The following is a 12,697-nucleotide window of genomic DNA, read 5'->3' as shown; positions in this document are numbered from 1 at the left end:
CACATGAAAAGATGCTCAACATCACTCATCCTCAGGGAAATGCAAATCGAAACTACGATAAGTTATCACCTCACACCTGTTAGAATGGCTAAAATTAACAACACAAGAAACAAGTCTTTTTTTTTCTAAATTTCTTTTTTTTAAAAGATGTTATTTATTTATTTGAGAGAGAGTGAGAGAGAGAGAGAGAGAGAGATCAACTCTCCACTGAGCAGGGAGCCTGACGTGGGTCTCCATCCCAGGACCCCAGCACCACGATCTGAGCAGAAGGCAGACTGACCCACCCAGGTGCCCAAGAAACAACAAATCTTGGCAAGGATGTGGAGAAAGAGGAACCCTCTTGCATTGTTGGTGGGAATGCAGACTGGTACAGCCACTCTGGAAAACAGTATAGAGATTCCTCAAAATTTAAAAATAGAACTACCCTATGATGTAGCAATTGCACTTCTGTGTATTTACCCATAGAATACAAAAATACTAATTCAAAGGCATACATGCACCCAGATGTTTATAGCAGCATTATGTACAATAGCCAAATTATGGAGACAGCCCAGGTATCCACTGACTGATGAACGGATAAAGAACATGTGGTATATAAACACAACGGAATATTATTCAGCCATAAAAAGAACAAAAGCTTGTCATTCGCAACAACATGGATGGAGCTAGAGAGTATTATGCTAAGCAAAACAAATCAGTCTGAGAAAGACAAATACCATATGCTTTCACTCATATGTAGAATTTAAGAAACAAAACAAATGAGCAAAGGGGAAAAAAGAGAGAGAGAGAGGCAAACCAAAAAACAGACTTTCAACAGACTGTAGAGAACAAACTGATGGTCACCAGAGGGGAGGTGGGTGGGGAGATGGGTGAAACAGGTGATGGGGACTAAGGAAGGCACTTGCTGTGATGAGTACAGGGTGTTGTATGGAAGTGTTGAATCACTATATTGTACACCTGAAATTAGTATTACACTGTATGTTCACTGACTGGAATTTAAATAAAAACTTAAAAAAAACCCACACAGTGGCAGAGCAATTCAAACTCAGGCAGCCTAGCTCCACTCTGTTCTATGTTTTGAGGGGTGAAAAATAAACGGACTTATCCTCTATGAGCGTCTCTGCAACTGGAAGGTGAGACAGTGAGTTCCAGGGACAGACATTGAAACATACTGGGTACGACCCTTCTGGAACCTTGAAGGAAGTAACCAACAGGATTCGATACCAAGAACTGAGACTGAGAAAACCGAGAGAGAGGGAGCGCCTGGAGGGGCACCTGAGGTTGAAGAGAACACGAAGAAGAGGGCGCATCCTTTCCCAAGCTACCCCTGTGGCCCATCACAGTAGCCAGGCTGTTGCAATCGCGCTGCTTTTTAGAGCCGCAGCGGCCAGCAGGTGATGGCGGAGAGGAGCTCAACAGCGACATCGTGTGGTATAAATCAGCGATAGACTGAAAGTACCAGGGCGGCTGGGGGTTAGAGACTGGAGATGGGTGGGAAAACAGGTTTGAGAGATATTTAGGAGGCAGAAGAATGGAAGGGATTTGGTGACAGGCTGGATGTGGTGGAGTTAGGCAGAGGGAAGGACAAAGGATGGACACTAACTTAACTCACAAGAGTGAATAATTATGTCATTCACGGGTCAAGGGAGCCCAGGCAGAAGAGGAACAAACTAGACAAAACTAGATCACAAGAAGAATAAGGGTAGACAGTAGGGGATGAGCTTAAGTAAACAAATTAAGGACCTACTGCATGCCCGTCTCAATGCTAGAAACACTGCAAATAACATCTCAGTTACTCTTCCTTGTCATAAACCTGTGAGTGATTGCATTATTATGTCCATGTGACAAACAGATGAACTGAATGGAGTTAAGTGATCTGAGGTCACGCAAACCAGTGAAAAGCAGACCCAGGATTCTGAACCCCATGTTTTTCTCTCTCCATCTGTTCTTCTTGGAGAGGCCAGTTGATCTTGGACTAAGGACCAAGATTCTAACAACCTAGAAAGAACAGAGACTTCCTGAACAACACTGGAGCCTGCCCAAAACAGGGCCAGAAACAAAGCAGGCCAGCCACAGGCCCCCCCTGTTCCTGCCATGCCAGCCTGAACCCCCTGTACATTTAGGTGGGGTGGAGGGAGGGAACACTGGGGAATTTTTGTGGCCCAAAAGATGCATAATTAAGCATGTGTTTTCATCTGTTGAAGAGCAAAGACAAGGAGGGCAAGGCAGGCAAGCATTTTCAAGCAAGCTCTTTTGGGGCCCCCGCCTTCATTAAGAAAGCAGGCCTGCAGGCTATGCGTCTGACATTATCTACTTTTTGCAGGAAGCAGACACTCTTGGTTATTGGGAGCTAGGTGAGAAAACAGAACCACCTCCTGTTTCCTAGAAGAACAAACCAATGGCTTCCCAATCTACCCCACTGTGAAACTTCCTAAGACCAGCTTCTGTGCAGAGACACTTTAGCTAGTAAACAATAGCATGAGACATCCTTCCTAGTGGAAGGGAGGAAAAAAACCAGAGGAACAAAATGAGGTCTTAAACAGGATTTCTCAGAGACCCAGGAAGAACAACAGATGGGCCATGGCCTAGTAGGGGGACAAGAGGGAAACCAAGACAAGACGGAAACCCAGATGGGTTGAAGAGGAAACAGATGACAGAGTGGGCTTGAGCTCCACATTCTATGTGGAACTTTGGGAAGATACCATTGCAGAGTGCCCATGTGCTAACATGAGATAGTCATGTCAGGGTAGAAATCAGTGTGATGCATTGTGGCAAAAAGAGGGCCAAATACAATGCTCTCGAGTCGCCCACAAATCCCAAAGGGCAGGGGATACAGAAGATAATAGAGAGTTAATAATGAGTGGGCCTGGATGGGTTCCTATGTAGAGGGGTAAGGGAGCCTGAAGCAGAAGCTATGGGGCTAACCAGCTGAAGATGAAGGGTTCACTAAAATCCCAAGGACCTGCAAAGCCAGCAGGAGCCAGTGCAGGGCCAAGTCAGCAAAGGTAGACACTCTAGGCTCCTACTAGCCAAGAGAACACACATAGTTACACCAGCTCAGGCCACAGCTGCACCAGAAGCAGCAATGCTAGAAGGAGGGCAGAGACCAGACGGGGATGTATTACACCTTGGGGAGGGTTGACAGAAGCCAGCAAAGAAGAGCACACAGCCCAGCAGCCGTCTCCAATGCCAGATGCCACCTTGCAGAGGAAGAGGAGCAGAGGGCACTTGAGAAAAAAAGAACAACCCAGAACTGTAGAATGAGTTTTAAATTGACCGAATACCCAAAACAGCCTGAATTAGACCCTAAGTGCTGCTTTAAATGAAAAGTACTTTCACTTTCACTTGGAATACATTCTTTCACCATCTGCAGAAGTTACGACTATAAAGCAAGACCGTAACAGTTAAAGAGAATAATTTTTTATACATACAAATTGTAGTGTCAGTTTTGACTCTGCTGCATGTGGGAAGGGGCACTCTTGATTCCCGAGAATATCTGCTAAGAAACTGAGCTCACTAGCCTAAGGAGTAGGTTAAGATTTTTCCCAGTCACATATGGTTTGACCTACTTCCACGTCAGGAAAATATAAAGTGTCAGGTGACAGAAACGTGACTCCTAAGGAGTACAGGGAATGAGGAGAGCCAAAACAGACAGAGAGGTTATCCTCTGTAATGATCACACCTTTAATTGCAAAGGGAAGGTCCTGGCACCTGGACCTTTGGGAGGCTCTACAGGTCCAATGAGGGGCCTTCACCAAAAGTCCTTGGAGGACAATCCAGGCCCAAGGAGGGCAATGAGGATAAGATAAGGAAGGCGGAAGGAAAGAGGATAAGCAGCACTCACCCATCTCTGACTGTATGTGACGGCAGCTCAGCAGCATTAACCTGCCTTTTGTGACCAACTTGTTAGGTATATTGGAGACACGGGTCTGCCAAATGTTCAGGCAGCTCACCAGCATCACGTAGTTCTTGATAGGACAACCTCTCATGGACTCCAGCTTCTGAGGCCCACAGGCTTGCAGGAACTGATGAATGCCTGTCACCCAGTGATGTTCCCTGCAGAATTCCTTCACCTCCCACAGCATGCCCTAGGCACAGACAAGGTGCTTAGGGCACAGGTGCGTAGTTATGATGGGAATTAGTGAGCATCACCCCCCAATTAAACCTCTGTTCTCACCTCCAGCAAGGCCTGTTGCGTAGTCAGTGCCTGCTGGATCTGAGGATTGTTATCCAGGTCCTCTTGCAGCTGCTTGTAATTGGGGGGCAAGTACTGGCCCCGGAGCCGATACCCACGGACCTCCAGGGCTTCGGTAATCGTGTGAGACTTCCAGGGCCACACCAACCCTATATTCGGGCCACAGAAGATGTGCACAGCATCGCTGGGCTGGCCCTGGAGCTTGGGCATCACGAATTCCGCGTTCGAATCTTGCTCTTCCTCTTCCTCTAGTGGGGCACATACCGTAATTGTCCATTGAGTGCCCTGCAGGGCCCCCACACAACCTCTCTCACTAGCTGAGTGTATGTATTACACACACACACACACACACACACACACACACACACCCGCTCCTGAGTGAGTTCACATATACATCCATATCGCAAACACAGACCCACCGAGGGAATTTATTATTTAGGGTTCAGGTTCAGAAAACAGAATTTAGTTAGTATAAGCAGTAAGGGAATTATTATAGAATATTAATGGTTTGCAAATAGTTGGAAGAACCAAAAAACAAACACTCTAGGCTGAGTATCTATGGCTCTGTGCTACCTGGCAAATTGGGACGTCACTGCCATACCACCAGCTCCAAAAGCTCGCTACCTCTATTACGATCTCCTCCAGCAGAATGGATGGCACAGGCGCTGCTTCTCTCCCATTCTTACCTCAGTTCTGAACTGAAGTCCCATGCACATCTAAATTACATACAACACCTCGCTGCAAGGAGGTCTGGGAACTGTAGTTCGTAGAGCTCCAGCCTCTGCAGAGAGGAGGAGGAGGGAGCAAAGATGTTGAACGTGACCGTCCTTAGTGTCTGTCTTAGGGAGTATCCTTGAGCCTGGCTTCCCCTTTAGCTTCTTAGAAACTGGTCAATTGCCAATTTCAGTATTTGTGTTAAAACTTTGTACAAAAAGGGGGGGAAGCTTCGAAATATTCAGAAACTAGATGCACAGTACTCTCTCTTTCTTTCTCTCAAATAAATAAATCTTTAAAAAACAAAAGCAAAAACTACATTTTGAAAGAGCATACCTCAGAATACTGCCTCAGAATGTTCAATAATAAGACATATTCAACTAAAATGACTGAATTTCAAGAAAAAAAGAAAAAAATGTTTCAGGCATCCAAGAAAAAAGGGAAATAGGGGCGCCTGGGTGGCACAGCGGTTAAGCGTCTGCCTTCGGCTCAGGGCGTGATCCCAGCGTTCTGGGATCGAGCCCCACATCAGGCTCCTCTGCTATGAGCCTGTCTCTTCCTCTCCCACTCCCCATGCTTGTGTTCCCTCTCTCGCTGGCTGTCTCTATCTCTGTCAAATAAATAAATAAAATCTTTAAAAAAAAAAAAAAAAGGGAAATAAAATTTTGCTCCCACAAGCCCTTCCTAAGGAATCTAAATAGAGAACGAGCTTCAGACAAAATTACTGAGAGACCGATCAACATGAAGACTGCTGGTTAGCTTATAGTTACTTGTAGAACTAAAATTAAACAAGGTTTTATTAAATATAAATTACTAGAAGGGAAATAATATAGTATGAAATGATGCTGTAGAGAATGCTGGTCATTCTCTTGCTTGCCGGGTTTTGAGAATGGAAGAATGGAACCCCGGAAGGCACACTGGCTGACTACCCAAGAGCTACTCTCTTCTCCCTTCTTCTGCGGTGGAAGAGCCCATCTTCTGTGAGAGACAAGAAATGTCAGCTATTTGATTACCCAGCCCTTCCTGCTGCTGGCCATAGCCACATGACCTAGATTTTAACAATGAGATATAAAAGTGAGTCTGCTGGGGAGTTTCTGGAAGATTTCCTTTCCTGATAAAATGTGAGAGTCAGGCAAGGAGAGATCTCCCTCCACCGTTCCTCCCCTTTCCCCCTGATCTTGCATAAGAATGGGATGCGATGCTTGGAGCTGGAGCTTGTCTTGCAGCTATGAGACAATAAGCCTTGGGATGAAAACAACGTTTCTGATTCAGCCTCCCCTACCACACACGCCCCTCTAAGAGAATCTACTCTTACCTATAGCTAAACCCAGAAAGGAGCAGGGGAAGGATATAAGGAGTCTGATACTTGATGACACCTTGAGCCACTGGACCAACCCTGAGAGCATCTACCTGGAGACTTCTTGTTATGTGAGATAATTATTTTTATTGTTAGGCTACTCTTAGGTCTTCTGTTACTTCCACTGAAAGCATTCTCAGTGACTCAGGGTTCAAATACACAAGCAAAGTCAAAAGACGTAGGAAGAGATATAAAGCCTTGATGACACTGCCCGGGCCTTGAATCCAGCTGAGACTGAATTCAGCTCCACCCAGGTATTTCTTAGTTATGGGAGTCAATAAATTCCCTTTTTTGCTTACCTAGTTCTCAGTTAGAAATATGTTATCCAAAACCAATGTGCACATTTAGGCCTACATAATGGATGTGTATGGCCAATACAAGCATAGCTGAAGATTGGAGCCTCCTCCACCACACACACCCTTCTAAGAGGGTCTGCTTTTCCCTATAGCTAAAACCAATTAATTTGTACCATGACCCAATTCCCCTTGCCAGAGCTTATGGATATGTGGTTCTCTCTATAGGATAGGCTGAATCAATGATATTCCTGGTCTTGAAAATCTGAAATAAGTCAGGCACACATACTTAACTGAAAGACCATATAGAGTCAAAGATGGGGTTGGTACCATAGAAAGCCCAAGTCATGACTTGGAAGCAAGTTATAAGGGAGCAGAAAGTTCAAAGGAAGCAGAGACAGCTAGTTTGAGGGGAGAGTCAGGGGAACTGGGAAGAAGCACAGACACAGAGAAGTAGAGATAAAAGGACAAGCAGCAATTTGAGAGACAGGGCTCTCTTCCTGACATTCTAGTTTCCATTTCTGTGAAGCGAGGTGCTGCTACAGCTTTTCTGCCTTTGAATGTGGTCACTTTCTGTTCTGTGAGCTCCAAAACATGAGGTGAGGTTGAAGAACTGTGATTCAAGGTGCCCGACCCATGAGAGCGCTATGCAATATGGTGCAATACATTCGATTCACGGGTCATTCTGAGCAACGGAGAGAAAAGCTAGTGCATTTTTAACGCAACTTGGTGACTGTCATATCCCAACAAAACAAAACGGAAATCACTAATAACTTACTTCATAGCCAGCGTAAGAGTAAAATAAAGCTGGCTTATAACAAGTCTGATATCAACTAAATCAAAGAAACATAAAAGTCAACATGGAGCTGCATTTTTAAATATCAATCCAACTGTGAAAAACCAAATGCTATAGACCTTTACGTAGGTTTCTTTGAATAAGTCACTCAGACATTCTACACAGAGCAGCAAAGCTGCTTGTCAAACATATTTATACAACTTTTCATCTTTTCAGAATTGCTTATTCACAGGGTGGCAAGAAAAAAAGTCTCTCTTCTCTTTCAACGATGAATCCACCCACTGCCACACTGCTTACCTCTATTCTTCCTCTTGCTGGTCATACTGTTCATACCTCACACTCCCAAGACACCCTCCCTGCCACATGCGGCCCCTTGGCAAAAAAACTACAGCAAAGACCGTTTCGTTCTTTGCATTATATCTCTCAGCTGACTTCAACACCATCCTAACCAAAACATATAAAAGAGTTTATGATAAAATATCAGAAAGATACACTGATCTTGGTAAAGTTAGTGTAAAAAACTTTTTAAGTTCCTTGACACCTGCCAGATGAGAAAATTCATTATCCAATTATAATTTCCCAGTTTTAAACTGCAGAAAATTCCTGATAAGATTGTAAGGACATCCGATAACAATGTTGATCATCTCTTTTTGGTTGCAAAATGTTTCAGAACTAAGACTGTTCTCTGGAAAATGTTGGAGAATGCAGCCTAAGACACCAGGATATGCTGCACCTGTTTTATTAGTAATAGACTTGGTCTTCTTCGAGGGACCAGAATCTAGTCAGTGTGTAAGTCTTCATTATAAGGGGCTGATTTTTCATATTTTTGAAAATATATGCAGAGGCACTGAAATCATTCTGTAATTTGGTTAAAATGCCATGCAAATTTTGCCTCATTTAAGTAAACGATTTCTCAGATAGATGTACATTTCTTAAAGACTACTAGTTGTGTTTGTTTTTTTTTTAAGATTTTATTTATTTATTTGACAGAGATAGAGACAGCCAGCGAGAGAGGGAACACAAGCAGGGGGAGTGGGAGAGGAAGAAGCAGGCTCATAGCGGAGGAGCCTGATGTGGGACTCGATCCCAGGACTCGGGGATCACGCCCTGAGCCGAAGGCAGACGCTTAACGACTGAGCCACCCAGGCGCCCCTACTACTTGTGTTTTAACTCCTAGATATTTACTTTTACTAAAGGCTACTCCAATTTTCATGAAGAACTTAAGAAAACCCTAAATAAGAACTTTGGTTCTGCTTCCTCCATGATATTACTTTGATTTTCCATGCTGATCTTTTTTTCCCTCAAATTTTGATTCGAAAAATCTCAAATATGTAGAAAAGTTTAAAGGTACTACAAATCCCTTTATCCATCCACTTTGATTCAACACTTATTAATATTTTGCCACATTACTTTGTTTTTCCTCCTCTCTTTCCCCTAAAACACTTGAAAGCAAGATAACAAGCAGCAGGACATTTCACCCCTAAATACATCAGTCCATGGTGCTCTTTTAAAAGTAGATGGGGTAGTGGGGCGCCTGGGTGGCTCAGTCGTTAAGCGTCTGCCTTCGGCTCAGGGCGTGATCCCGGCGTTCTGGGATCAAGCCCCACATCAGGCTCCTCCGCTGGGAGCCTGCTTCTTCCTCTCCCACTCCCCCTGCTGTGTTCCCTCTCTCACTGGCTCTTTGTCAAAATAAATAAATAAAATCTTTAAAAAAAAAATAAAAAAATAAAAGTAGATGGGGTGGGTCCCCTCCTCTTTGGGATTCTTTGTACTATCGCCCAATAAACTTTGCTTTGCTGCCCACCAAGAGAAAAAAAAAGTAGAAGGGGTAACCCAAGATACTACAAGTAAACATTTTCACTTTCATTAGAATTTAGAATAAAAGTTTTAAGGTTTTTATTTGTTTTGCCATTCAAAGGAAAATACTACAGTATACCAAAATATGAATTAGTATAAAATGAGAGAATGATGTGAAATACCTGGTTTATTTCTGTCTTTAATACTAGTGACAGTAAGAAGTTACTATCTGTAGAATGTATCACTATGTGCTGAGCACTATACTAATTACCTCTTTTAATCCTGCAGGTTAGATATTTTTGTTATTCTCATGTTATAGGTTAGTAAATTAACGTGTTTGGTTCCACTGTACCATGTAAAACAAATATCAGTAGTCTCTACCAATTAACCCAGATTCACTTAAGAAAATAACGTGCCCCAATTGGTGTCATATGTAAAAGACAAGGGCTCCTTTCAATGAACCTTTTCCTGTCTTGTCACGTATTTCCTAAAATTAACTTCATGTCTTTAAATCATCTTAATGAAAACATACTAGTTGAATCAAGGGGGGGCGGGGAGCACCTACATGTCAGATGTGACTGAGTACATGTAATGATTTCATTTGTAACTGGGTTAGTATTCCAAATAGAGGAAATGTGAAGATGTATTTCCTCCCTGGTGGTTGACAAGTTTGAGGACTGATAACCAGTAATAATTGGTAACCATAATGGCTCAATAATATTAATGGATTATCCTATATGAAATGAAAAAGAGCTGTATGAAATAAAGCAAATATTGAACAAGCAGAGTTCTTCAAGCAAGTACAAATTAACTTAGCAATCAAATTTAACAGGAAACTAAATGCCCTTACAACGTAGAGAAAAGCCTCACAGAGTTTGGATGAACCAGAGAAAGGACAGTGCACTCACATTCTTTCGTACACCTCTCATTCCACTCAATTGCATGCACACACATATATACACAAGCACCCGCAGGAGTGAGCAAAGACATACCCCTGCTCTCCAATCCCCGCCCCCAGCACCTGTGTGTGCTACCCAGGTTACAGCTGCTCCACACCCAAGGCCTGATTCTACGGCCATGCCATTGACACTCTGCCTGTGCCCCTCCCCTTCCTTCCACCCTTCCTACCCCCTGCCTAAGTCTCCTCACTTAAATACCTTCAGAATACAAGGAGTCGCAGGGGGTCTTCAGGTCTGTAGATTGCATTACCTTCATGCCAAGGTATGTTGAGGGGGCAGAAATGGAAACCAGTGAGGGTTCAGACCAAGCTGAGAGCTTCTAATTACACAGAGGAAAGGAACTGGGAGGTCCTACAGCCAGCCCCCTGCCCAATCCAGAATACCTTCAGGGCAGAGGCCTTGACAGACTGCAGGCCCCCAGTTAGAATCTGGATCATATTTTCAATACACGGCTCATGAGACAGCTGGCCATAACTGTCAAAGACCAGCTGGGCTGAGAGAAAGGGTTTCTTCCTTGGGGCCTGTAAAGAAGGGTCAGGAGAGGTCATGGGGCTACATGTCCGTATCTGCTGCCTGCCATCTGGCCTTGACTGCCTGCCCACCTCCACCCATGCCACCCACCACCTCACTTGTAGGATGTTGGCCACAAAGGAGGTTATCTCTTCCTCTATGATCGACACCAGGCTCTGGCAGATCATGTAGTGTACCAGGCGGGCCAGCTGTCCCAGCCGCAGCAGCCAGGCCTCTGCCTGCTTCAGCTTCTGCTCCAGCTGTTGGCACTGTACCCTCTGAAGGTATACGGAGCGTTGGTCTGTCCTGACCCTCTGGCAGTTTTTCACTCGCTCCTGCAGGCCCTGTTGCATGTGATATGTATCCTCGTGAACCTGTCAGCATACAGAGTGGACAACTAACTGACTGAAGGAGGATGGAGCACAAACCAGCCACCCACTGGCCTCTGTAAAACTCTCAGGTCTCAGAGCCTGCAACCCAGCACCTACATATACACAGGGAGGGCTGCTTTTCAGGAGAGATTAGCCCCTGAAATCTTATAGTGACCAGAGAAGATGCAAAATGGAGAACATACATTGAGAGGCCACATTGCAAATTTGATAGGCCAGGCCTATCTACTAAAAGGCCCCAGGGTAGACCTCAAATAGAAAATTTGTGCATGTGTAGACAGAGAGGTTCACGACACATAGATTACACAGAGAAGGAGAAAGACTGAATAAGTAAGGCTCAGCAGTACTGCCAGGACGTGGATTCCAGTCACGAGGCCTGGGAGGTGCGGCCTGCTTACTAGGATAATACTCCTTATGTGACAGTGGAAGCTCTCTGGCTACTGAGACTTTTTCGGGGGGGGGGGGGGGGTGAGAATGTGGGATAAAAGTCTAAGAGCCTCTTTGTGGGTTCTTCTCACCTCTGGGAGGTTTCTTGGCCTACGTAGCCTGCTGAAAGTTGCCACCTCTCTGGACAGAGGGGAGACACCAGCAAGACAGGCTTGGCCAGATGGACCTACTGTCCCTGATGCTCTCCTGTCCGTTTTGATGTTTGGGAGAGCTTGTGATTAGAACTAATGAGTGTGTGTGGATTGTCTTCGGAGACCCAAACATAAGGCACTCGAGGCCTAAGCTACACGTCATGCATGAACACACCCTCTGACTTGGCAGATATTCTCTTCCATGCTCTAGAAATACCCTCCGTCCTGAGTGCTTCCCACTTCATAGTCCTTAGTCCAGTGCGTCACCACTATCTAGTTACTCCTGGGATCCGTCCACTACACTGTCAATTCTTCAAGGAAGAGGCCTTCGTCACATCTGATTTCATTTCGCTTAGCTTAACACAGTGCCTGATAAAGGTACTTCCACAGTAACTGTTTATAAAAAGAATGTATCACTCACACGGAAAGGGCTTCCTGAGTGCCAGTTAGGATAAACCCACACAAATACAACAATAATTACTACACCAGATCATAATCGGCATACATTTTTAAAACCTCATCATGAAGGGGTAAGCTCTTCGATATCTTCAAAGTTCTGAGGAAATTTTTTTTAAACCTGGAATTTTCTGTATCCAGCCACAGTATCACGGAAGTTTGGAGATGAATAAAGACATTTTTAGATATACAAAGACTCCAAAAATTTACCGTCCACAGATTCTCTCTGAAAAAAAATAAACAGCAGTATATTTCCGCAAGAGGAAAATGAATACGAGAGCTACAAGAAGCTTTGATGAGAAGGACATTTGTAAAACATATCGTCACGTCTAAATGAGTAGGCTGCAAAACAAGAATGCTCACAACAATCCAGAATTAAATTCCAGGAAATCTTAACATAAGCAACTAGGAAAGGTGGAGGGTGAGGAGAGGAAGAGAGGTGAGAAAGGAAACCAGAAGGGCGCTGAGGTTCTTATTGCGCTTGGGAGAAAGACATGGACGCAAATCCACACTTGACATTCATTCACTCGAAACAGTCACAGAGCACCTACTACTCTATGGCATGACCTATAATGAGCAATAGACGTATAGCAGTGAACGAAACAAATAAAAATCCCTACCCTTTGGGAGGTGGGGGGAGAAACACAATAAAC

At 44.3% G+C, this 12,697-nt stretch overlaps 1 protein-coding gene across 1 annotated transcript in view; it reads right to left on the bottom strand.

The window, feature by feature from the left end:
* The window catches only part of DNHD1 (dynein heavy chain domain 1), an 80,963-nt gene that overhangs the window by 42,504 nt on the left and 25,762 nt on the right, over window positions 1-12,697 (bottom strand). The window contains 4 exon segments of the mRNA XM_040630734.1: window positions 3,845-4,088; window positions 4,178-4,443; window positions 10,310-10,361; window positions 10,495-10,995. Of these exon segments, the coding sequence (XP_040486668.1) occupies window positions 3,845-4,088; window positions 4,178-4,443; window positions 10,310-10,361; window positions 10,495-10,995 (1,063 nt within the window).

This window comes from Ursus maritimus, unplaced genomic scaffold (genome assembly GCF_017311325.1).
Source record: "Ursus maritimus isolate PB19 unplaced genomic scaffold, ASM1731132v1 scaffold_16, whole genome shotgun sequence".
NCBI classification, from domain to species: Eukaryota; Metazoa; Chordata; class Mammalia; order Carnivora; family Ursidae; genus Ursus; species Ursus maritimus.
Note: the sequence above shows the minus strand (reverse complement) of the source record. Positions and strands in the feature narration are given on the sequence as shown.